Raw genomic sequence first — 24,204 nt, forward strand, 5'->3', positions numbered from 1 at the left:
GAACAGCTCCTGAAACAAGAGGGCTCCTGTTAGAGTAGCAATCTCCCCCCACACCCACTGTGGAGTTAATCTTGCTTGTGTCATCTGCTCGGCCGCTGCTGAGAGAGGGGCCCAGCCATCTGGGCCCGTCGCGCTCCACAGACCCCTCGGCAGCATGTCCTGGGCCTGACCAGACGTGGGAAGCGAGTGTTCGGCCCTTTCCCGGGAGCAGTGGAATTAATCTGCCTTGCTGGCTCTTTGGGGGCCGGGGCCTACGACTGGGGCCAGGGCCCGTTCCAGCGGCTTGTGCCACCGAGCTGGCGTGTTTTTTGCGTGCTTGTTTTTCCCTCTAGATCTCCTCGGACCACATGCGTTCCCCAAGTCGCCCCAGGTCCCGTGAAATCCCCAACTGGGGAAGCTCTTACGTTGGTTTAACCGCTCTGGCCACTGCAGTATGTGGACACAGCCTTCGATATCCCTGGCACCCGCATTGGGCACCTCCGTGGTCTCCGGCGGCCACCCTCTCCCGGAAGCGGCCAGGCGTGTGGTCTGTAACGAGCGCTCCTGCCTCCACAATGTTCGTTAGTCTATTGAGCTTCAGGGCTGCCCTGTGGCCCTGACGCAGGTCCCGTTTCAGACGAGTAATACAGGAGTCGCTTCTCAGTTTCTCTTGGCTCCTCGCTGGACCCTTTCGTGCTTTTATTTCTGCTCCTCCCGGCGTGAAAAGGAAGGGGGGGGTGCTGGGCCAGGGTGGGGGCCTGTCCACTCAGCTGATGGGTAAGGAGCAGAGAAAAGAGCCAGGTCAGGAGCCAACCTGCCCCGGGGCTGGACGCCCAGGGTTTGCCTGGAGGTTAAATAGGAAGCGTGAGGTGACGCGCTGTGCAAAGTGGAAGCCACGGCCAGGGGCCACGAGCGGTGGCAGATGTGGGGAGTCGGTTCTGCCACCCAGCTCAGCCCCCGGCCAGGGAAGCAGCAACGCTGAGCGCACCACGGGGGGGCTTCAGCTGCATTCCTGCTTCATGCTGGGAGCTCATTGCCGGGGTGCAACTCTTGTCGCTAAGGCCAGAGTTGCTCTCCCCCCCCCCCCCCCCCGGCTCACCTCTGTAATCCAAGCAGTTCTGTCCAGCCCCTCCCGCCCCTTAGCTCCGGGGATTCAGCCTCTGGAGTCTTGGGCCTCGAGCAATGGGAAAGAGCATTGAGTGGAAAACCCGCCCCCCCCCCATTCCCCCTGCCGCAGCCCCACAGCCTAGCTCCATGTGGCTCCCTCACACCCCCTGCCTTGTGCCTTAGCCCGATCTGCCTCCTCCAGCTCGGCCCGCGGTCTCTCCGCAGCCCTGCAGTGCCGCTTTCTGCACGGTGCTGCCTGCACGTGCAGCCCGGCAGGACCCACTGCCGCCACCGCAGAAGTGGGTCAAATGTGTTTCTGTGGGCGGGGAAGCTCCAGGCTGTGGCAATGCGCAGGAAAACGCCGCCTCCCCCTCTTCGGCTTTCCAAGAACAGCCTGGGGCCGAAATTGGGAACCGTGCGGTGTGCGCGGCTCCCTCTCTCCGGTGCGACTCGGGCACCAGCCTCAGAGGCTCACCCGCGGGGCGAGCTGTGCTGTGGCGTCACTGCTGCAGCAGCTGGCTGTCATTAAACGGTTTTTGCAAAAAGCAATAATCCTGCCACAAAAATAACTTACCCAGGGGAAAAGGGGGGGAGGAAGGGAGGGTGCTCCACGGTTCTAAAAATAGCGCTCGAGCGGTTTAAAAAATCCTCGGCTTTTTGAGCAACTTCCTTCGAGCAGCCCTTAAAGTCTGCGCCTTGTAAGGCAACATCGTGGGGCCGGTGGCTTGGGCGGCGCGCGGCAGGTCCGCGGGGCCACAGCGGGTCATGAACTTGTGCCGCAATTCTAGGGATTTGAAAAAGGCTGGTGCTTCCAGCGGGGGTAGGCGGAGACCTGGCTCTCGGAAGCAGGAGTTAGTGTGCGGCAGGGTCTGGGTTATTCTGTTTGTGGTAAAGCTGGCAGCTGAATTCGAGTGAGAGATTGGATCTATTCGCCATCGGGGGGGGCTGCTTGGTTTGTGTTTCTCCCTCTTGGGGGGGTTGTGGGATCTCGGGGGGGGGGGTGCAGGTGGCTGTGGGCTACAGATGCCAGGACCCAATGGGAGAGTGAGCACCATGGGACGGGGGGGGGGGGGGGGTCATCGAATAGTCCGGGCCTGACCTGCGCTTGCCTGGGCCTGCTGAAAGGGGAGGCACCAGGGCTAGGGGAGGCTGGGGTAGAACAGCGGGTGGGACCCTCCATGGGTCAGAGCTTGCAGGGCAGACACTGTCACCCGCTCCTGGCTGCGGGGGGGGGGGGGGTTGCTAGGGCCCTCGCTCACACAATGGAGGGGGCGGAACATGGGCAAAGATGCAGAGCCCCTCCCCCTGGCTTCGCTACGGGACTCGGGGCTCCCGTCATCTCGAAGAGCGGCCTGGCCATGCAGTGTGGGGGGGGGGGGGGGGGGGGCTCTCCTGCCGCTGGGATCGGCCAGCACCAGCTGCAAGGCCGCCCACTGCCTACTCTGACCTGCATGGTCCGGGCCAGAGACCCCCCTGCCCAGCGCCTGAGGGCCTGCCCTGCCCTGCCACATCCCAGCTTTGGAGGACTAGCTGCCCCCACGTCCCCGGGTCCCCGGGTGGGGGTGTTACGGGTGCAAACTGAGGGGCAGGATCTGGGCAGGGTTAAGCTGCAGCAGCCCAGGCACGGTCCCGGCACAAACTCCTCTGCTGCTGACGTAAGAGCTCTAATCGCCCGGCAGCTGGGCCTGGGCTCGGGTCTGCATCCTAATCCTGCCCTGAGCTCCCCAGCACTGGCTCAGCTTCCACGAGGGAGCTCGCCAGCCTGGCCTGCACAAGGCCAGGGAGGAGACTGCGCCTTGGCCCAACCCGCGCTCAGCTGAGCCCCGCCGGCACGGCCCTGTGCTACGTGAGCGGGGGCTGTTGTCTGGAGCGGCCGCTCCCCACGCAGGCGCACAATGAACATTGCAGGGGGCTATCGGCCTGCCGACCCAGGCCTGCTCCCAGAAGCAGAGCAAGACGCGTCATTCCTGCTAGGCTGAGCACACGACACGGCCCTGGTGCTAAGGCCAGACGGTGTAACGCAGGGCTGGGCCACGGGCGGCCGCGGGGCCAGATCCGGCCCACCTCACGCTTTGATCTGGCCTGCGGGCTGCAGCTGGCCACTTTCGATTTATATCCTGCTGCCTGTGCCATCACATTTCCAGGTGGTGGCTCCGGCAGCAGGATCCTACTTCAATGGCTCCTGGCTCCAGGTCAGGGGCCGGAGACGCGAGTCTTTGAACTAGCAGCAGAAACCCTGGGCGGCTGCTAGGCAAGGCAACAGCAGCCGGGCCGGGAGCCGCGAGCCCTTCGCTGTGTTTTTACTTCGAAGCCTCTGGCCCTAGACAACTGGGGGGGAGCTGGTCCCCAGCCCCGCCCCTTCCTGTGGTGGGTGGAGCCAGCCAGTGGTCACATCCCAAAATGTATTAAATGCCTCCCCTTCCCCCGGACTGACAGGAGCATGCTCCTGCTGACAATGGGCCATTTCCACTTACATTTGGCCCCCCTGTGACGGGCCGGGTCTGGGCACAGCTGAGGGCGTCCGCTCAGGGCGAATTGCTCCAACTCGGGGCTCCTTACAGCCCCTGACTGGAGGCCCTTCCCAAATAGGCTGCAAACCAGTCTGCCTGGCCAGCCAGAAGCCTCGCATGCAAAACCCCTCTGGCACCCCAGCTCTTCCTATGCCCCAAACACCCCGGGCCTGCGCACAGGGGAGGGGTTAGAGAACCCGCTCTCACCCACCCCGAACAGGTTCTTCCCAGTCCCAAGAAACCAGCCGCAGTCTTCAGGTCAATTTACACTCTGGATCTTACCCACAAATCACGCTGAGCCAGTCCTTTAGAATCTAAAATCTAAAGGTTTATTACTACAAGAAAGCAAAGCCTGAGAGTAGGGCTGTTAAAGTATCATACATGACATTCAGCGAATCTCCCAGTTCTCGATGCGTCCTCTAGCAGAGAAGTTATAACTGCTGGCTTAAAAGTCTTTGGTGTACATCCTACATCAGGATGGGTCCACAGTTCTTCCCAGCTCGTAGTTCCCTGCGAGGATGCATCTGGGATTAAGAGCAAATCTGAAGACCAAAAAATGGAGTCTGCCACATGGCATTTTATCTCCATCCAGCTCTGTTCTTGGCCAGAGAAGGTCCCATGGTCCCTGGCCAGGTGTGTCTTTGGTATTTAGAGATCTATTGTCCCTGGAGCCTCGCTCATTAGCATATTTATGGGCTGAGCGTTCCTCGCCTATTGCTCAACCACACACACAGAAGTTTCCAAAACAAAATACAGGACTTTTAAAGACTAACAAGATGGTTTATTACGTGATGAGCTTTCGTGGGCCAGACCCACTTCCTCAGATCAAATAGTGGAAGAACATTGTCACAACCATATATACCAAAGGATACAATTAAAAAAATGAACACACATGAAAAGGACAAATCAAATTTCAGAACAGAAGGAGGATTGGGGGGAGGTAAATATCTGTGAGCTAATGATATTAGAGGTGATAATTGGGGAAGCTATCTTTGTAATGGGTAAGATAACTAGATCATTTGTTCAGACTCAGGTGTAAAGTGTCAAATTTTAGCATGAATAACAGTTCAGAGGATTCTCTTTCAAGTGCAGTCTTAAAAGGCTTTTGAAGCAGGGTGCAGGTAATTAAGTCGTTGAGACAATGTTTCCAGCATCCATACAGAGTCCATGTGTATAACATTATGCAATTACACTAATAGCACATATAGAATCAATAGAAGGAAAGCTTTTGTTTGACACCTCACATGGCCCCCTTTTGGGGCAAACACCCCCCCATGAGTGCTACAGTGGTCTGTCTGCTCCCCTTAAAATCAAGTAACCTGACACCCTTGCCCCCAGCTTGTGTGGTTGGGAGGGGTGACCAACACAGGTTTTGGCACTGGGCTGTGAGCGGGGCTGTTGCCCTAGAAATGCCAGAGGAGAAGGGGGGGGGGTAAAGGAGACAGGGCATGTGGCAGGCGGGCAGAAGGGCCAGGTGGAGTCTGGGGCAAGCCAGGCTTGGGGATGCCCACGTGGGGGAGGCCATACCAGCTCCTTCTGCCAAATCCAGGCTGTAATGTCCCCCCGGGGGGTTGGTGTGCCAGGCGGCTGCCATCTCCGCTAACTGGCGCAGGCCCAGTGCGCCGCGGGGAGCCCAGAGTCCAGCATCATGCCTGCAGCAAGGGGAAGGTTGGGAAGGGCTCCGTGCTGTTCTGCCCGGCAGTTACTGCAGGGAAAAGCTGTTTCTCCGGGTTGTCTGAACACCCCAGGGGCGTGAGCCTCCCTTGCCAGCCAAGGAGATGCCAGCTGCTGGAGCTGCACTGTGGAGCCCAGCTGCCAGGGCCCGTCCCAGGCAAGGTGGGGGTCAGGGCCCCCTCACTGACAGAAGCTGCTGCAGCCTGAGGACTCTGCCAGAGCCAGGGTGTGGGGCAGAGCCCGGGGGGGAGGGGGGAGGGCTGCCAGGGCCAGGGGGCAGGTGTGTGGGGTTGCCTGCAGCAAGCAGGGCAGCAGGCCTCCCGGCTCTGTGTCCCTGGGGCAGATGCCAGGCTCGGGGAGCCCAGTGGAGATGGGCCCTTGGATCAAAGCAGAGGCTCCCTGAGTGGACCAAAGCCCCTCCTGGCAGGGCCTGGCCGGTCCGGTGCCCACACAGGGAGGGGGTTCGCTGGGTACCTGCCCTGGCCCTTTGTCCAGAGTTGGCACCCGCTGGGGGAGGTAGCGGTGGGGTGGCCGCGCCCGGTGCAAAGACATCGGCTGCCCCAGCTGCTTCTCTGCCCGCATTCCCCCGACCCCCCCCGCAGGGTTGGGATGTACCACCCGGGCCAGACTGGACTAGTCAGAGCGCAGAAACGGGCTGGGAGTGGGGCGCGGGGGGGCGGGGACAGTCCAGTGCTGCGGGGGGGGGGGGGGGGGGCTGCAGCAGCGGGGCTAAGGCCGCAGGAGGAGGGCGCGGGCCGAGCTGGGGTCCGGGGAGGGCAGCGCCCCCCCCCTCCAGATGTTTTCCAGCCACGTGCGGGATGGATGTTCTGCGGGCCAGGGCGGTGGAGCGTGGGGGGGGCGGGCGGACTCCGGGGGGGCACTAGGAAGGGGCCGGGGCTCGGGGGCGGGGCGGGGCGCTCCGGCGGCCGGCGGGGGCAGCAGAGAGGCCGGCGGAGCCGCCCGGAGCCGCCCGGCCATGACCATCGCCGCCCTGCGCCGCCTGCAGATGCCCGGCCTGGCCAAGGTGAGCGGGGCGCGGGGCGGGACCCTCCGGCTGGGGCCGAGCCCGGGTCTGCAGGCGGGGCGGGTCCCGGGCGGGGGGTGGGTGCCAGGGACAGCGCCCGCGGGCTCCTCCCGGCCGCGCCCGGCCCCCGTCGCTGTCCTGCGCCTGATGGTTCATCCCCGCCGGGGGGCAGGCGCAGCGCCCCCCCCCCCGCTCCACCCCGCGCTGGGCCCGGGTCCCCGGGGGCAGCGACACCTGGTGTCCTGCTGTTGTTTTGCCCCCGGGCTGTTCCCCCCCCCCCGGGATGGCAGGGTTGTGCCCCCAGCTCTGCCCCAGCCCCCCAGCTCTGCCCCAGCCCCCCAGCTCTGCCCCAGCTCTGCCCCAGCCCCCCAGCTCTGCCCCAGCCCCCCAGCTCTGCCCCAGCTCTGCCCCAGCCCCCCAGCTCTGCCCCAGCCCCCTGGGATGCCTCTGCCCCGGCTGTGCCACAACCCCCCAGGGTGCCAGGGCCACGCCTGGCGCCCTGCCTCTGTCCCTGCCCGGGGCTGGGTCTCCAGTGGGCGCTGAGGATCTGGGAGCCCAGCGCCCGGTCCCCAGGCCGGCGGAACGCGAGGCTGGGGGAAGGCCCGGGCTGGGGCCCTGCTCCCGGAGCCCTGGGAGCCCATCAGAGAGCTCCAGCCCTCGTGGGGGCAGGTCAGTCCGTCCCGCCCGAGTCTGCAGAGAGCTGGAGACAGCAGCTCCCAGAGCCGGCACCGGCCCGTTCATCCTGGCTCTGAGGTTGGCCGCCCGGGGGGATGGGGCCATGGCAGGGGCCACGGGGGGCTTCCCAGGATAGGGCGAGGGCCCGGCACTGCCTTGAGGAGGCTTTGGTCAGCCCAGATCCAGCCCAGACTCCCACCTGCTCCCTGTCCCCGTGGGCCGGGGTGGGGCTGCCTGTCCCTGGGCGCCCTGTAGCCCGGGGTGCCTGTGTGTGTTGTCCCCTCCGAGCCGGGCAGGAGTTAGGGGAGCAGGGACTCTTGCCAGGTGCCACCCCCGACATGCCCCCAGCCGGGAATCCAGTGGGAGCCGGCTTGCTGCTGGAACACAGCCCCGGCGTGGGGCGTGGCCGTGGGGCGCTGCCTGCACTGGCAGGGCGAGGGCCGGAGGCTGGGGATTCCCGGGGCGGGTCAGGCAGCCTTTCTCCACAGCCAAGACTTGGGAGAGACGGTCCCAAGCCAGCCTGGGTGATCTGTTCTGCATCGTCAGCCCTGGGGCTCCTGGAAAGCCGCGTTCCCCCGGTGCCACCTGCTACGTGCCCCTGAGGCCGGCCGGCCTGTATTCCCTTGGGCCATTTCCCCCTCGGGGGAGCCTTGTGCCTGATTTGTGGCAGGAGCAGAGGCTGCAGCGAGCAGGATCCCTCCCCGTGGTCTCCTGGGCAGTGCCAGGCCCTCCTGAGTGATGCCAGAACCCCCGGCAGGGAATTCTGGGCTAGCTCGCCCCAGAAAAGTCTCCTGCTGACCCCAGCAGCAAGTGGCTCCTGCCCAGTGGCAGGAAGGGGTGGAGCTCTGCCCAAGCTCTCAGCTCTTTTAATCGGGGTTACCCAGAGAGAGATTCAGTCCCTGTTGGAATCCTACAGAGCCCTTGGCCTCAGTAGCTTCCTGTGGCAGTGAGTTCCGCCAGTTATCCGTGCCATTTCCTTTGATCACTGCTGGGTTTGTTCCCTGTCAGCGGCACTGAATGTCCTTTGTCTTATGAGACTGGGCGCATCTGTTCTCCCTCCCTCCCCTCCCCAGAGCGATCGGTAGCTGGTGCTCTGTTGTCCGGTCCCCTCCTGCCCAGCCTCTCTCAGTCATTTCGGTCTCTCCTCTGCACCCCTGCCAGCCCTGGTGTGAGCCATGGGGCAGAGCCGTGTCGCTGATCTACGGGCAGAGGTTCCAGGGCTTCCTGCACCATTCCAGGCACCTGGCTTCTCTGAGCGGCTGTGCTGCACCCAGTTCACAGGTCACCGAGCTGCTGGGGTTATTCCCTCCGACGTGACCCTGGTACTGCTCAGCACAGCATTGTGCCTGCCAGTGTGCTGCCTGCCGGGCCCCATGCTCCTCTGGCCTCTGCCACACGGGGCTGCCCTGTTCCCCGCAGATGCCCTGCCGCGGGGGAGAGGGAGCAGTGCCCATCCTCGCGGGGGGGGGGGGGAAGCAGGCTGCTGTCCCCGAGCCAGCGTCTCTGCTGCTCTCCCCCCCAGATGGAGCGTGTGGTTGTGAGCATGCAGGATCCGGACATGGGCATCAAGATGAGAAACCAGCGCCTGCTGATCACGGTGATCCCGCACGCCATGACGGGTGAGCGCCGCCCGGCCGGCCGCCTTCCCCCGTGCTGCCCTCGTGCCCCGGGGCTGACGGTCACCTGCTCGCACCAACCGTGCCGTCCCCTCCATTCACTCGCCCCGGCACTAGTGAGTCCGTGGGGAGACCCCGCCGTGACTCACTGGATGTGATGCTGGGTGCGTGTGCCCCGTGCCCTGGGATAGCACGGAGCAGCTCTGTAAGCGTGCGGCGTGCTAGTGTAACGAGCGTGCCTTGCACCACAGCTCTCTCCAAGGGCTCTGAGTGTGTGTGGGCTGGGGAGGTTGCTGTGGGTTCACACTGCATGGGACTTGGGTGATTGGGGAGGGAAGGGATGGGGGGAGAGGGGTGTGTGTGTGTGTGTGTGTGTGTGTGTGTGTGTGTGTGTGTGTGTGTGTGTGTGTGTGTGTGTGTGTGTGTGTGTGTGTGTGTGTGTGTGTGCGCGCGCGCACAAGCTAGCTCCATCCGGGGGCTTCCTGCGGGTGTGTAAGATGCGTGGCTGCTCGGTGTGTGTATTCTGTGTGTGGTGACCGTTGTGAGTATGTGCTGTGGTGCCTGGGGGTCTGGTGATCGCTCTGAGCACGTGGGGCGTGCCCGGCATGTGGGGCTGAGTGGGGAGCCGGCTTTGCGGCCGGAGTGGGCCCTGGCGCGCTCACTGCTGCTGGCTTGGCAGGCTCAGTGCAGAGGGGCAGGGCTGACCCTGACTCGGCCCCTCTCCTCCCTGCGCTCTCCCCTGGCCCCACCCCGTGTCAGCCCCCCAGCTCCTGCTTCTCACCTGTGCCACCCCTGGGACTGTGCCCTCACCCCACATCACCCCCGTCTCACTCCCCTGCCACCTGCCCCCTCGCATCCTCCTCGCCCCTGCCCCACACCCGTGTCTCCTTTGTGCCAGCCCCCCTCACTTCTGACACGCTGCCCCCTGTGCTCCCGGCTTGCCCCCCCTCCCCCGGGCTGGGCACCCCCTGCCCTGCTGGTCCTGCTCCGCCGGCAGCTTGCACCCTAACGCCGGGCCCTGCTGTCCCGCAGGGAACGACATCGTGGAGTGGCTCATCCAGAAGTACGCCATCTCCGAGGAGGGTGAGTGTCCCCTGGCGCTGGCTGGGCTCTGGGCAGGCTGCGTGGCCCCCGGCCAGGCACTGCCCGCCCCCCCCAGCGCCGCCGCCCCCCTAGTGCCGGCCCTCGCCCACCGTTTCCCCGCTGGGGCGGGCAGCAGAGGAGACCCGCGAGACCCATAGGCCTGAGTTCCGCCCCAGCCACACCAGGCCCCGTAGGCCTGGCTGCTGCCTCAGGGCGCTTGCCCCAGCTGCTCCCCTCTTCCCCCAGGGAGCCTGGCGTGTCGCTCGGGGTGCAGCGGGCACGAGTGCCCGTGAGGTCGGCATCTCTGTGGGCAGCTGCTGCCAGTGAGGTGCCAGGCGCCCGGCGTGAAGGCGAACCATGGCCCAGCCTGCAGGGCTGAAGAAATGCCCCGTGACGCTCCACGTTTTGGAGCTGCGGCCACCATGGGCAGCGTCTCCCCTCAGCCTCGCCCTGGCTGGCGGCTCCCTCCCCTTCCCCACTCGGAGGAGGCAGCCAGGGCTGCGAATCCCCGTCCTCCGTCCCAGGGAGAGCGCCCAGGGAAGGGAGGGTCTGGGAAGGCCCCCGGCCCCCGCCCCACAGGCCGGCTTCGCACCAGGCTGGGCCCCTCGGGATAGCAGCAGCCCTGGTGCCGGTATGTCCCGGCTGCTCCCCTGGGCCGGGGTTAGGTAGATACAGAGCCTAGATGCGGCTGAGCCGTGGGCTCCCCAGCCAGGCGGGGGGTGCAGCTTGAGGGGCCTGGGACGGGGTCGGGTGTGAGCCGGCAGCGCTCCTGGGGGCCGCTACCCCCCGAAGGGAGATTTCAGGGAAACTGAGGCACCATGTGGCGACAGGAGAGGCTCTGGCGCAGGCGTGCGGTGCACAAGGCAGCCGGCCCTCCTCTCCCCACCCCCGTTCCGCTCTCTCCTGCAGAGGCCTTGCACCTCGGCAACCTGCTTGTGAAACACGGCTACATCTACCCCCTGAAGGACCCCTGCAGCCTGGTGCTCCGGGCCGACGACGCCCCCTACAGGTTCCAGGTAGGCTGGGCGCGGGGGCTCTGAGCCCGCTCCCCCTGCAGGTCCCCCCCCATGCGCTGAGCCCCGGCAGGGCGCGGTGGCCCCGCGTGACCCGCCTGGAGGGGCCTGGCCCAGGGCAGCCGGAGACGCTCTGGCCGAACCCATCCCCAGCTCAGCCCAGCGCCCGCCGGCCTGGCGGCCTCTCCCCCACGCGCAGAGCCGAGCCCCCCGACTGCCGGCTCCCTGCCCCCTTGTGTGGGACGTGCCCCCTGCTGCCCTCGCCCCGGGGGCATCGCCTGCCCTGCCGCAGGGCCTCCGCTTCCCCAGCCCCCCAGCGTCAGCGTCTCCGTCTCTCTCCACAGACGCCTTATTTCTGGACAAGCTCCAAGTGGCCGGCCACAGAGCTGGATTACGGTGGGTGTCTCCCCGCCCCACACGGCTGCCTGGCCCTGCAGCCCCACTCGGACCCATCTCAGTGGCCCAATGGCCTGGTCCTGGCAGCACCTTGCCCCCCCCCCATCCCCTCCTGAGCTGGGCTCCCGCTCAGCCCTGCCAGCAGGAGACGCGCCGCTGGGGTGCAGGCTGCCCGCTGAGTGGGGGCGGCCCCGTCGGGTCCCGGGATCCCTGGGTCCTGCGGGTCCCCGAGCCGGGACCCCACTGGGGTCGTGCGGTGTTTGGCTCCCATCCCTCAGCGCCCCAGCCTGGGGTCCTGCCCTCTGGTGCCCCTCTGGGGCAAAGGGGGACGGGCCGCCCTGCTAGGCCCTCCAGCTCCAGGGCCATGGATTCCCCCCTCCCCCTGCTGACACGGCCCCTCCTCTCTGCAGCCATCTACTTGGCAAAGAAGAACATCCGCAAGCAAGGCGACCTGATAGACCACGAGAAGGTGAGAGCGCCGTCCCTGGCAGCCGGGCAGGGCAGGGCCGGGCAGGACGGGGAGCGTTTGCCCAGGCGAGCTGGCTGGAAATCCCAGCCCTCCTTAGGTCACCAGTGCAATGAGTTTGGGGGATCTTGGCTGAGCCCCTACAGTCACGTGTCCTCAACAAAGAACCACGTCCCCTGAGCCACTCCCGAGTCTCTGCTGTGCAGGCTGTGTGTGAATCCAGGCGTGGGGGGAAGGGGCATAGGCAGAGCTGGGGGGGAAGGGAGACCAGGGTGGGGCTGCGGGTCGAGATCTGGGGGAGCTGGGCTAGCAGGGGCTGTGGACAGGCCCAGGGAGCCGGTGAAGGAGGCTGCGGGCAGAGGCAGCACCAGAAAGTCCTTTGGACTTGGAGAGGGCCCCACAGCCTGGCCTGGGTCTGGGGGAAGGGCCGGCCGGGCCGACTGCCTGTCCCGCTCGCTGCAGGAGAACTACAACCTGCTGCACAAGCGGATCAACCACACCTGGGACTTCGTGGTGATGCAGGCGCGGGAGCAGCTCCGGTGAGTCCCCTCCAGCGGGAGCCCAGGGCCTGTCCGTGTGGGCCCACGGCCACGGATCCGCCCTCTGCCGACAGCCCCTCGGCGTCCCTGCCCCCTGGCCTGATGGGCCGTGTGCCAGAGCCTGCCTGCACCCACAGGCCAGGCACCCCCACCCTTCCCAGCTGCCCTCGCCCCAGCTCCCCGGGCACCGGCCCCGTGGGCCTGGAGACCAAGCGGTGGCTGAATGCCGAGAATGAGCCCAGCACAGTGCGGGAGTGGCCACCGCAGGGACAGCTGCATGGACTGGCGGGGCCTGGGTCCCGGCTGCTCACGCCTGGCAGCCCCCCTCCCGCCGCCTCCTGGTGCGCTGCTGCCGGGCCGGTTCTGGGCTGAGGGGCTCTGCCTGTGCGCGGCGTTGGGGGGCAGCCGGGGGGGGCTCTGTCCGCGCACGGCCTTGGGGGGCTGCCGGGCCAGTTCAGGGCTGGGGGGCTCTGCCCGCGGGCGGCGTTGGGGGGCTGCCGGGCCGGTTCAGGGCCGGGGGGCTCTGCCCGCGCGCGGCGTTGGGGGGCTGCCGGGCCGGTTCTGGGCCGGGGGGCTCTGCCCGCGGGCGGCGTTGGGGGGCTGCCGGGCCGGTTCTGGGCCGGGGGGCTCTGCCCGCGCGCGGCGTTGGGGGGCTGCCGGGCCGGTTCTGGGCCGGGGGGCTCTGCCCGCGCGCGGCGTTGGGGGGCTGCCGGGCCGGTTCAGGGCCGGGGGGCTCTGCCCGCGCGCGGCGTTGGGGGGCTGCCGGGCCGGTTCAGGGCCGGGGGGCTCTGCCCGCGCGCGGCGTTGGGGGGCTGCCGGGCCGGTTCAGGGCCGGGGGGCTCTGCCCGCGCGCGGCGTTGGGGGGCTGCCGGGCCGGTTCAGGGCCGGGGGGCTCTGCTCGCGCGCGGCGTCGGGGGGCTGCCGAGCCGGTTCAGGGCTGGGGGTACGTTCCAGCACAGGGCGGGAGCCCAGGTACCATGTGGGCGAGGCCGGGGCCGGAGCTGCCATCTCTGCGCTGCTGCCTTTGGGGGAGTCAGCCCTGCGGGGGGGGGGCGAGAGCGGCTCGGCCCCGCCGGGCTCTGATGCTACCCCGCTATTGACAGGGCAGCCAAGCAGCGGCGCAAGGGGGATCGTCTGGTCATCGACTGCCAGGAGCAGGCCTACTGGCTGGTCAACAGGCCCCCGGTAAGGCCGTGTCGGGAGGGGCCATGCTGGGGGGCCCTACGGGTGGGGCTCCTGCCAATGTGACCCCCCGGAGGAGGACCCGTGGGGTGGGGGAGGGCGCCTGGCGGGCGGGAGCCCCGGGACAGGTGGGGCGGGACCCGCGGGGTCCATAGGCTGGTGTAATGGGCCGGCCCTGTGTGTGAGTGACAGCTGCATTCCAGACCCCCCTCCCGCCAGGGGCATGGGCTGGCACCCGGCACCCACCCCTGTGGCCCTGCGTGCTGGGGCGGGCCCCTGTGCTGGAAGGGCTGGGAGCAGACGTCTGCAGAGGGGGCATCTCGGGGCGCTGGCTCCCTGCCCCCCCAGCCTGTTGGAGTGGACCCTTGCAGGGCCTGGGGGCTGCCCTCCTGCCAGCACTCCCCTTCCCTGGGCAGAGCCCCTGCAGCGCCCGGCCCCGGCGTGGCACCAGCCGGAAGGTGCTGATCCGATCGGGCTGACGGCTCCTCTGTCCTGGTGCCAGCAGGCCGGCTGGGGTCCCCCATCTGCCCCCCTCCCAGGGCCAGGCTGGCTCCAGCAGGGCGTGATGAGACGGGGCCGCCGGCCTGGCCTGGTGCGGCCAGCAGCCCCTTCCCTTCCTGCCCCCAGCGGGGCACCACAGAGCATTGTGCCCCTCCCCCGTGGGGCAGGAGCCCCGGGCCTTACCAGGCTGAAGTGCAGGGCGTGGGCAGTGTGGGCAGCGGCACAGGGATGCCAGGCCTCAAGGGCTGGGACTGGGCCTGCTCCCCCACCGGTCCTGGGCACAGGGAGCAGCACCACAGCTGGCCCCAGGGCCTGGCTCCACTAACGCTGCCCCCCAGGCAGCTCGGCACTCAGGCCATGCAGCACAGAGGGCGCGTCGCCCTGTGCCAGCCCCCTCCCCCCAGGCCAGCTGTCCCCCTGCCCAGGGATGGGGCGGGCAGCGCCCAGCGCATTAGCGCCAGCTCACGGCCTGAAATCCTCTGCCACCCCGTTGGCCTAAGGCCAGTCGCCGCCTGCTGCCGGGGGCTGGGCAGAGAGACGGGGCCTGGCCGTGCCCGGGGGCCGGTGCTTTCCCTGGGCCAGGTCTCGGAGCCGAGGGGGCCCTGGAGGCCAGTGCCGGCCTTGGGCCAGGAGGCCTGGGCAAGGGCGATGCCGGGGGCAGTCGATGGGCCCTGATCACGTTCTCTCCCCTCCCAGCCGGGGGCCCTGAATGTGATGGAGCAGGGGCCGGAGCGGAGGAACTGCCAAGTTAGCCGGGTGCAGCTGGTGAGTGTCCTGCCGGGGGTTCCCCTCCCCCCACCAGGGGTGCGCTCCCCCCCCCCCCCCCCCCCGCCAGGACGGGAGCTCTGTGCCAGCCCTTCCCTGGTGCCAGCCTGGGGCTGTTCCCGCCACCCGCTTGCTAGGGCACTTGTGCGCGGGCGCAGGGCTCCGGGCATTCAGCCACTGGTCCGAGGGGGCTTCGCTCTTCCCAGGCCGGCCAGGTACACACCGGCCCAGCCGGGCTACTTCCCACGGGCGCCCCTAGCCGGCCCCTCGCGCTCCGGGCCTGCAGGGCCCAGTAGGCAGCCTGGCTCCCGGGACGCCCCCTCGCCAGCGGGACCCGGTGCAGCAGTGCCTGAGAACCGGCCCACGTGCTCAGGGAGGGGGAGATTGCCCCCGTGTGGGGCTCAGCTGGACCCGGAGCAGGGTGTCCGGGCCTCGCGGATGCCGGGTTCTCCACCCCACCCGAGCCCGGCTGCACCCGGCCGCTTGGGGCCCAAGTTTGGCTGCTCCAGAGGAAGGAGAAACCCTGCGTTACAATGGGGGGGGGCAGGCCAGGCCTGGCCGGGCTGATCTGGGGAGGGGGGACACGCTAGTTCCTGTCCCCGGCACGGCCCCCTGCGTCGCCTTGGTCTGCTGGGCCCGGGGGGCGGGGTGGGACCCTGTCTGTGCCCAGCCTGGCACTGCCCGCTCCAATGGGGTCACTGCAGCTCTCGCCTGGCCCCTCTCCGTGCCCGGATTAGTGCCCGGGCGTATTAACATCCTTCCCAGCTGTTGTCCCCTCCCTCCCCTCCCTCAGTGTCTCTGAGCTCGGCTCAGCCTCCCGCCATGTGCACCGTCTCCTCGCTAATCCCCGGCCAGCTTGCCAACCGGCTCAGGGCCGGCCCTGCCGATCTGCTGGCGAGAGCCCCGCCGGCTGAGCGCCAGGCCCCCCCACGCCCGCCCCACCGCTCTCGGATCCTCACACTCCCCGTGCGCCGTTGGGAAGGGTCTGCGGCCCTCGGGCCCAGCCGGCGCCCATGGGCCAGGCTGTCCAGGGAACAGCTCCCCGGCCATGCCAGCTGCACCGGGCGGGTGGGGGGCTGGCACTCCTGGGCGGGCTGTCCTAGCGTCACCCTCCCCATGGCGCTGCCGGCCAGCTCTGGGCACCCTGCCCTGCCCCCGCAATGGGGCAGCCCCAGCGGGAGAGTCAACCGGGGCCGAGAGGCGCTAAGGGTCCCAGGGCCTGCCCCATCCCCCGGGCACAGGCTGCGGGGCGTGGAGCCCCCGGCCCGCTGCGGCTGGTCTGTGTGTGTCACTAACGCCGCCCCGGGGTGCTGTGTGTCCTTACTAACCGCTGGGCTCTCTCTTCTCTTCTGTCTCGTGCCGCGTCTGTCCTCCAAGTAAGTGTCTAACCCAGGGCTGCCCGCGCCGGGCTGGGGGCCAGGACTCCTGGCTCTAGTCTAGGCTCCTCCGGCGTGTGAGCGTGGGGCGGGGCAGTGAGGCTGGGGGGCAGTGCTGCCCTATGGCTGGAACAGGGCTCTGGGCCATTGATGATCTTCCCCCGCCCCACGGAGCTGGGCAGGGCCAGGAGCTGCAGCGCTTGGGTCCCTGCTGGGACTGGCATAGCCGGGTGTGTTGCCCTCTCAGCTGGCACTGGGCACTTGTGCCCAGCGGGGTGCTGCCCAACCTGGCATGCCAGGGTGCGTCCCTGCTAGGAGACAACTACACAGGCCCTGCATCCCTGGCTGCCCGGCTCCCTGGACGCCTGCCTGCATGGTGCCAGGCTGGCACCTGCCCCCTCGGCTGGGGGATGGGTGCCCAGTGTGCCCTGGAGGCATTTGCAGGTGCCCATCACCTTGGCATTGGGCTCCTGGCCAAGCAGCATGGGGGGCAGGGATCCTGCTGCTGACCTTCCCAGGCTCCGGCCTCTGCCCTGCCCTGGCCCTGGCCCAGCTGGAATGGGGAGTGGGGGTCCCCGTGCAGTGTGGCTGCCCCAGTGGGCAGAGCGACGGGCCCTGCACGGCCTGCCCAGGACGCGCGTCTGGGCCCAGCTGAGTGCGCCAGGGCTGACGTGGGGCGGGCAGCCACGCCCTGAGATGCTGGGCAGAGCCCCTCTGAGCAGGGCCAGCGCGGCCGGGCTCTCGGCTGGGGGCTCACGCGCCTCTTGGTCTCTTTCAGCCCGAGAACACGGATTACTACAAGCGGGAGGTGAGTGCGGGGCTGGCGCCAGGCTGGCGACGCGGGCGCTGTGCAGGCCCCTGGAGCTCAGGGAGCCGGGGACTCGGCCACTCGGGCCTGCCGGAGCCGGGCGGGGAGACGATGCATCCGAGAGGGCCGAGGCGGTTTGGGCCGTGGGCCCCAGGCGCCGGGTCAGGCTCTCGCTGTTCCCCGAGGCCTGGGGCGGGGGGGGGGGGGGGGTGACAGAAGCCAGGAGCAGGGTCTGCGCCCGCGTCGGCCCCGCCGGTCTCCCCTCACGCCCGTGTCCCCGCTGCGCCCGCGCAGATCGAGAGCTGCCGCACGGCCATGGGCCGGACCCGCGTGAAGTCCTCCATTTGCCTGGACGGGTGAGTCACCGGCACTTCCGCCCTGCCCGGGCACAGGATACCCTGCGGCCGCCCGGCTCTGGGGAGGGGCTGCGGCCTGCACCGTCAGCCTAATAGCACCCGCCCCCCAGCTGCTGGGGCCAGCCAGGGCCTGAGAGCTGCCCTGCACCGGGAGGGGGGCCGGGGGCATTCGCATCCCGGGCCCAGAGCCCCCCGCGGCTTAACCAGTGGGGGGTTGTTCCAGGACTCGCCTCCCCCCCCCCCCCCAGCTCTGCCAGCGCCTCAGTCTCAACCCGCAGCCCCCCCGGCCCAGCCCCAGGACTCCCCCCCCCCCCCCCCCAGCTCTGCCAGGGCCTCAGTCCCGACCCGCAGCCCCCCCGGCCCAGCCCCGGGACTCCCCCCCCCCCCCCCCCAGCTCTGCCAGCGCCTCAGTCCCGACCCGCAGCCCCCCCGGCCCAGCTCCGGGCCCCCAATAGTTCAGCGTTGCAGCGCAGTCTCCTATGGCCTGGTGCTTGTGGGACCCTCGCAGACGCGCTCTGGCCCCGCTGCTGCTTGCGGGGTGACACGGCGCCTGCAGAGACAGGGAGCCCCTTGGAGTCGCCTCGGGGCCGGGCCCTGTGGCGAGCCGGGGGGCTGGGCAGGGCTGAGAACCGGCAGCCTGGCCCTCGCCCTGAGGCCTGGCTGGAGCCCTGCCCCGTCCCGAGGGCTGCCTGGGAACCGGCAGGGGCCTGGGAGACCGGACCGGCCCAGGCTCCGTCCATCCGTCTCTGGGGCGCCGCCCCCCTCGCCCCACGGCTCTGCCAGCGCTGGCCCTGCCCGCTGGGTGGGGGCCAGAGAGAGCCCCCGCCCTGCCCCCCTCGCCCTCCCTCGGCAGGTACATCAAGTTCAACGAGCAGTACGTGCCCCACGATCCCATCATGTCCGGCTGCCTGCCCAGCAACCCCTGGATCACGGACGACACCACCTACTGGGCCATGAACGCCCCCACGTGAGTGCCCGGGGCAGGGGCAGCGCAGGCTGGCGGGGGGGCCGGCCTGGGGCAGGAAGGAGGCCAGCGCGGTGGGTTCCTGGACTCCTCAGTCATTGCCCCACGTGCTGTGGGGAGGGTCTGATCGGTTCTGGCACAGGGAGCCTGCTGGGGGACCTCGCCAGGCCAGCCGCCGTGCCGGGGGGAGCGAGGGGAGCGTGCCACGTGGCCCAGCCGGTGCTGCCACGCGCGGGCAGGTCCTGGCGGTGCTGCCGGGCCTCGTGGGGACTCTCCTGACGGGCAGACGTGGGCCCGGTTCAGGATGACGTCTGGGTCCGGCTGCCCCCAGCTCAGCACCGAGCCCCTGGGGGCTCCCCCGGCCTGTCTCGGGGTGGGCAGCAGCAGCGGGCTCCCCGTGACCTCGGCGCCCTTGCCCGCAGGGTGGCGACGCCGACCAAGCTGCGTGTGGAGCGCTGGGCCTTCAGCTTCAGCGAGCTGCTGGGCGACGCGCTGGGCCGCAGGCAGCTGCTGGAGTTCCTGAAGAAGGAGTTCAGTGGTGAGTGACCCCCGTGCCCAGCTGGGGCCGGCTCCTCCCTCCCGCCAGCGGGGCCCGTGCAGGATACCAGGGACTGGCACAGCCAGCGTCAGGCTGGGCATCTGAGAGCCCGGCAGGGACCCTCCCTCACACGGCTCCTTTGCCCGTGGCCCCCTGAGCTCGGGTCTTCTCCATCCCTCGCTCGCTGGCGAGGCTCGGGCACCTGTGCCCTGCGAGCCCCCGGGCCTGGCTGGCGTGTGCGTCGGCTCTGCACCGCGCCCGGCTCTGCGCCAACCGCGCCTCTCCCCCGCCAGCCGAGAACCTGAGCTTCTGGGAGGCGTGTGAGGAGCTGCGCTACGGCGAGCAGGCCCGCGTCCCCCACGCCGTGGACTCCATCTACCAGTGAGTGCCCCGCCCCCGCGCTACCCGCGTCCCCCACGCCGTGGACTCCATCTACCAGTGAGTGCCCCGCCCCCGCGCTACCCGCGTCCCCCACGCCGTGGACTCCATCTACCAGTGAGTGCCCCGCCCCCGCGCTACCCGCGTCCCCCACGCCGTGGACTCCATCTACCAGTGAGTGCCCCGCCCCCGCGCTACCCGCGTCCCCCACGCCGTGGACACCATCTACCAGTGAGTGCCCCGCCCCCGCGCTACCCGCATCCCCCACGCCGTGGACTCCATCTACCAGTGAGTGCCCCGCCCCCGCGCTACCCGTGTCCCCCACGCCGTGGACTCCATCTACCAGTGAGTGCCCCGCCCCCGCGCTACCCGTGTCCCCCACGCCGTGGACACCATCTACCAGTGAGTGCCCCGCCCCCGCGCTACCCGCATCCCCCACGCCGTGGACTCCATCTACCAGTGAGTGCCCCGCCCCCGCGCTACCCGCGTCCCCCACGCCGTGGACTCCATCTACCAGTGAGTGCCCCGCCCCCGCGCTACCCGCATCCCCCACGCCGTGGACACCATCTACCAGTGAGTGCCCCGCCCCCGCGCTACCCGCATCCCCCACGCCGTGGACTCCATCTACCAGTGAGTGCCCCGCCCCCGCGCTACCCGCGTCCCCCACGCCGTGGACTCCATCTACCAGTGAGTGCCCCGCCCCCGCGGCCCGCCCCCACGCTACCCGCATCCCCCACGCCGTGGACTCCATCTACCAGTGAGTGCCCCGCCCCCGCGCTACCCACGTCCCCCACGCCGTGGACTCCATCTACCAGTGAGTGCCCCGCCCCCGCGCTACCCGCGTCCCCCACGCCGTGGACTCCATCTACCAGTGAGTGCCCCGCCCCCGCGCTACCCGCGTCCCCCACGCCGTGGACTCCATCTACCAGTGAGTGCCCCGCCCCCGCGCTACCCGCGTCCCCCACGCCGTGGACTCCATCTACCAGTGAGTGCCCCGCCCCCGCGGCCCGCCCCCACGCTACCTGCATCCCCCACGCCGTGGACTCCATCTACCAGTGAGTGCCCCGCCCCCGCGCTACCCGCGTCCCCCACGACGTGGACTCCATCTACCAGTGAGTGCCCCGCCCCCGCGCTACCCGCGTCCCCCACGCCGTGGACTCCATCTACCAGTGAGTGCCCTGCCCCCGCGGCCCGCCCCCACGCTACCCGCGTCCCCCACGCCGTGGACTCCATCTACCAGTGAGTGCCCCGCCTCCGCGCTACCCGCGTCCCCCACGCCGTGGACTCCATCTACCAGTGAGTGCCCCGCCCCTGCGGCCCGCCCCCACGCCGTGGACTCCATCTACCAGTGAGTGCCCCGCCCCCGCGGCCCGCCCCCACGCTACCCGCGTCCCCCACGCCGTGGACTTCGTCTACCAGTGAGTGCCCCGCCCCCGCGCCCGAGCTACCCGCGTCCCCCACGCCGTGGACTCCATCTACCAGTGAGTGCCCCGCCCCCGCGCTACTCGCGTCCCCCACGCCGTGGACTCCATCTACCAGTGAGTGCCCTGCACCCTGCCCCCACTCTGCCCCCACCCCCACGCCGTGGACTCCATCTACCAGTGAGTGTCCTGCGCCCTGCCCCCGCGCCCTGCCCCTGCATCCTGCCCTGGTGTCCCTCCTGTACCCACATTGCGCACGGCATAGACTACATCCAGTAGTGAGTGCCCTGCCGTGCCCCTATGTCTGTGTCCCCCCTGTCCCCACCATTTACCCCCCCCTCCCGTGCCCTACGCACATGCCCGGTGCTGGAGCCAGCCAAGATCCTGGGCTGGGCTGTCAGAGGAGCATAGCAGCCCTGCCCCCTCCTCCCAGGCTGGGCCCCACCTTGCTGCCTGGGGGCCCATTCCCCTGGCTCAGAGCCCTGCTCGCCGTCTGGGGGAGGGGCATGTGCCAGTCCGAGGCCTGGGGAGGTTGGGTGGGGCAGTTAGCGGGGGCAGGAGTCCTGGGAGCCAGCACAGGGCTCCCCCCCCGCAGCCTGAGCTGCCTGGCCGGGGCTGTGCGCTCGGGGCCCTGCCTGGGATGTGAGCCCATGGCCTCTGCCTTCCAAGCTGCAGGGCTGGCCCCCTGGCCCTTGCTGGGAGCCGGGCTGCCCCCCGCCCGTCGGAGCCAGCCCCGCTCAGTCTGGGCCCGCCCCCCGCCCCACAGGCAGTTCCTGGCCCCCGGCGCCACCCGCTGGGTGAACATCGACAGCAGGACCATGGAGAGGACCCTGGAGGGCATCCAGACGCCGCATCGCTACGTGATGGACGACGCCCAGATGCACATCTACATGCTGATGAAGAAGGTGGGGGCCTGGGCCCTGCCCCCCCCAGCCAGGCTGCTCTGGGCACCTGCCTCTTCCCCCCAGCCAGTCCTGGCATCAGCTGGCAGAGCCCTGGGAGCTCGGGGGCAGCCTGACGGCCCAGCGGGGGGTGTCCTGCCCCTGGGGGGAGGGCGTTCTCCAGGGCAAGCGGCTCAGTGGGGGGGGCCATAGGGCAGGTCGGTTCCTGCAGGTGTGCGGGGGAGGGGCAGCCTGTGGGGGCCTGCCCCCCCTCACGTGAGCTCTGCGCTGCCCCCAGGACTCGTACCCGCGCTTCCTCAAGTCGGAGCTGTACCGCAGCCTGCTGGCCGAGGCCGTCGTGCCGCCGGAGACCAAGAAACGGTGAGTGGGAGCCGGGGGCGCCCGCCGGGGCCTGCGGGACGGGCAGGGGGTGAAGGAGAGTTGGGGAAAGGTGGCGGGGGCCCCTTCATGGGGTCCCCCCATCGGGCCAAGCCCTGGCGCCGGCCCCCGGGCGCTAACCCCGGCTCTCTCCGGCAGGGTTTTCCCCTTCATGCGGAAGCAGCGTCACTCCAGTCCCAGCCCGGCCCTGCTGCTGCCCGCGGGGGAGCCGGAGGCGAAGGCCGAGGACCAGAACAAGGCAACCCTGGCGGTCGCTGCCCCCGCGGAGAACTAGGACCCCCTGCCCCCCGGCTGAGCGCTCTGCACTGCGGGAGGCTGGGCAGGCGGGGCAGCAGCTGCTGGGCCCCATGGGCCCCCGCACCCCCAACAGGGTGATCTGGAAGCAATGGCCTGTCTCTGCCCTGCCCCCAGGCACTGTGGGCCAGGACGGGGGGGGGGGGGTCTGTTCTCATCCAGCGGCCACAGGGAGCTCGTTAGGTAACAAGCTGGGCTGGGCTGGGCTGGGCTGGGCTGGGCCGGGCCCCGTGGGGGGCAGCTGGCTGCCCATGCACAGCGGGCACTCACCCACTGGCACGCCCGAGGCCTGCTGGAGCCAGTGCTGCTGCCCCCGGGGCGGGGACTGGCACAAATTCAGTCCTGAGCTCACAGCAGGGGCGCACCGAGCCTCCAGCCCCCCCCGGCCCCACACACGCCATGGGGCACAGGGAGATGGGTGCTCAGACACCAGTGCAGAGCGGCTCAGCCTCCAGGCCCCTCCCGCACGCACCCCAGGGGCATCTGCCGCCCTTGCGACACTGAAGGATAAAGCCATACTCCCCGGGAGCCGGGCACCCCACACGGCTCCCCTGGGGCAGCGCCTGCCCCCTTTGCCTTAGCTCTGAGAGCGCCCCCAGCTCCCTGCCCCGGCGGCTCAGTGGGGCGAGCGGCGGCAACGGGCCAAGGCAGACACGTCTGCCCCTGCGCCTGGCTGCCTCTGGTGGGGGGGGGGGCCTGCCCCAGAGAGGCACTGCTCAGACCTCTGTGTCAGCACGGCCCCTCCCTTCCCTGCCCCCCAGCCCCACCCCGAAGCACTTTGCTCTGGGCCTGCCCCTCCCTGTCCCCACCCACCTGTCCTGCACTGAGCAACCACCAATAAAGGACAGCCCTGGGCCTCTGCGTCAGGTTCTCATGGCCTCTTATTGGGGGCTGGCAATGGAGGGGGGCGGCTGGGGGGGAGACCCCCAGGGTGGGGGATGTGAAGGAAGCCCTGCCCCTTGATGAGACTGGCACAGGGGCTGCGATGGGTGAGGCTGGCCTGGGCCACCGCGCGGGCGCATGGGGCTGCTCTGCTCTGCGCAGGATAATCTTCCCTCTTCAGCAGCCTCCGGCCTAGCCCTGGGCCCACGGGCTGACCAGCCTAGCCAGGCCCTGCCGGGGCCCAGCCCAGCTGTGGCAGCGTGTCTCCCCGAGCGCCTGCTCTGCCATGGACAGGGGTCGGCAGGGGCCGCTACCCGTGGGGTGCCCTCTGCCATCGCGCTGGAGTGGCTGAGCGGGCAGCGCCACACCCTGCCTATGGGGGAGGTTTGGGGGAGCGCCTCCTTGTCCTGGCCAAGGTCACCGCTGGCCCCATCCCGGCCCTGCAGGTGGGAGGTGCTGCTGCATGGAGCGGAGGGGGCGTACGTGCGAGCAGCTGCTGCTGCGTTCCACCCCAGAGGTAGCTGCATCCTCTCCGTGGCGGCTTGCGCAGGGCAGCTGCAGCTCGCTCCACGTGCTTGGCGTTAGCACGTGTTAACCCTTCTGCCGCACGCGGGATTCCCACGGAAGACCTAACCGGTGCCAGCCAAGCTGGGCAATTCCCTGCCCACCCCATTCACTGCAGACAGGCCAGGCGAGGATCCAGCCGCCCTGCTGAAATCCACCTCTGTGAGTCTGCGCCCGGGTGGGCACAGCTGGGCCCGTGTCCGGCACCCACTCTGGCTGGAGCTCGGCTCTGAAGGCCGTCGAGGGGAGGGGCGGAGAGCTCAGCTCCCAACCAAGGCTCCCCCTCCCCATGCCTGGGCTGCCTCTGCATGCACTGGAGACGCCCGTGTCCTGGCAGGGCTGGCTGCTTTGCCCTGGCTGGGATCCCAGCCCACCCGGGGCAGGAGCTGGGCCAGGGCAGGAGAAATTGGGCTCAGCCAGACACTCCCAGCACGGACCCAGCAGCAAGCAGCTTCCCCCCCCCCCCCCCCCGTTCTCACTTCCCCCAGCTCGTTCACGATGTGCTAACTGCCCCCCCCCCCCCACCAGCGGGAGCCCCCGAGCCCGTTCCCGGGTTGCACCCTGCGCTGCAGGCTGGGACCCATGGGCAGCCAGCCCCCCCCCACCAGCGGGAGCCCCCGAGCCCGTTCCCGGGTTGCACCCTGCGCTGCAGGCTGGGACCCATGGGCAGCCAGCCCCGGTGGGCTCTGCTGGAAGGTGCTGCCCCAAATATCCCGGCAGACGCTGCGTGTCCCCCTCTCCCGCTGCCTGCAGCAGCTTGGGCTGGAAGGGCTTGTTTGCCATCAAACGCTGGCTGCTTATTGCGCCGTTGGA

General features: G+C 69.2%; 1 protein-coding gene across 1 annotated transcript; it reads left to right on the forward strand.

The window, feature by feature from the left end:
- Window positions 1-6,134: 6,134 nt before the first annotated feature.
- On the forward strand, window positions 6,135-22,806 carry RGS11 (regulator of G protein signaling 11). Its single transcript, XM_075899155.1, has 17 exons — window positions 6,135-6,294; window positions 8,492-8,588; window positions 9,618-9,668; window positions 10,578-10,684; window positions 11,026-11,077; window positions 11,488-11,546; window positions 12,006-12,082; window positions 13,186-13,267; window positions 14,462-14,530; window positions 16,685-16,714; window positions 17,009-17,070; window positions 17,924-18,037; window positions 18,457-18,572; window positions 18,866-18,953; window positions 21,138-21,276; window positions 21,551-21,633; window positions 21,790-22,806. The coding sequence occupies exons 1-17, from the start codon at window positions 6,247-6,249 to the stop codon at window positions 21,923-21,925; spliced, it is 1,410 nt and encodes a 469-aa protein (XP_075755270.1). The 5' UTR covers window positions 6,135-6,246; the 3' UTR covers window positions 21,926-22,806.
- Window positions 22,807-24,204: the final 1,398 nt, after the last annotated feature.

The sequence above is a fragment of the Pelodiscus sinensis genome, chromosome 16 (assembly GCF_049634645.1).
Source record: "Pelodiscus sinensis isolate JC-2024 chromosome 16, ASM4963464v1, whole genome shotgun sequence".
NCBI lineage: Eukaryota > Metazoa > Chordata > Testudines > Trionychidae > Pelodiscus > Pelodiscus sinensis.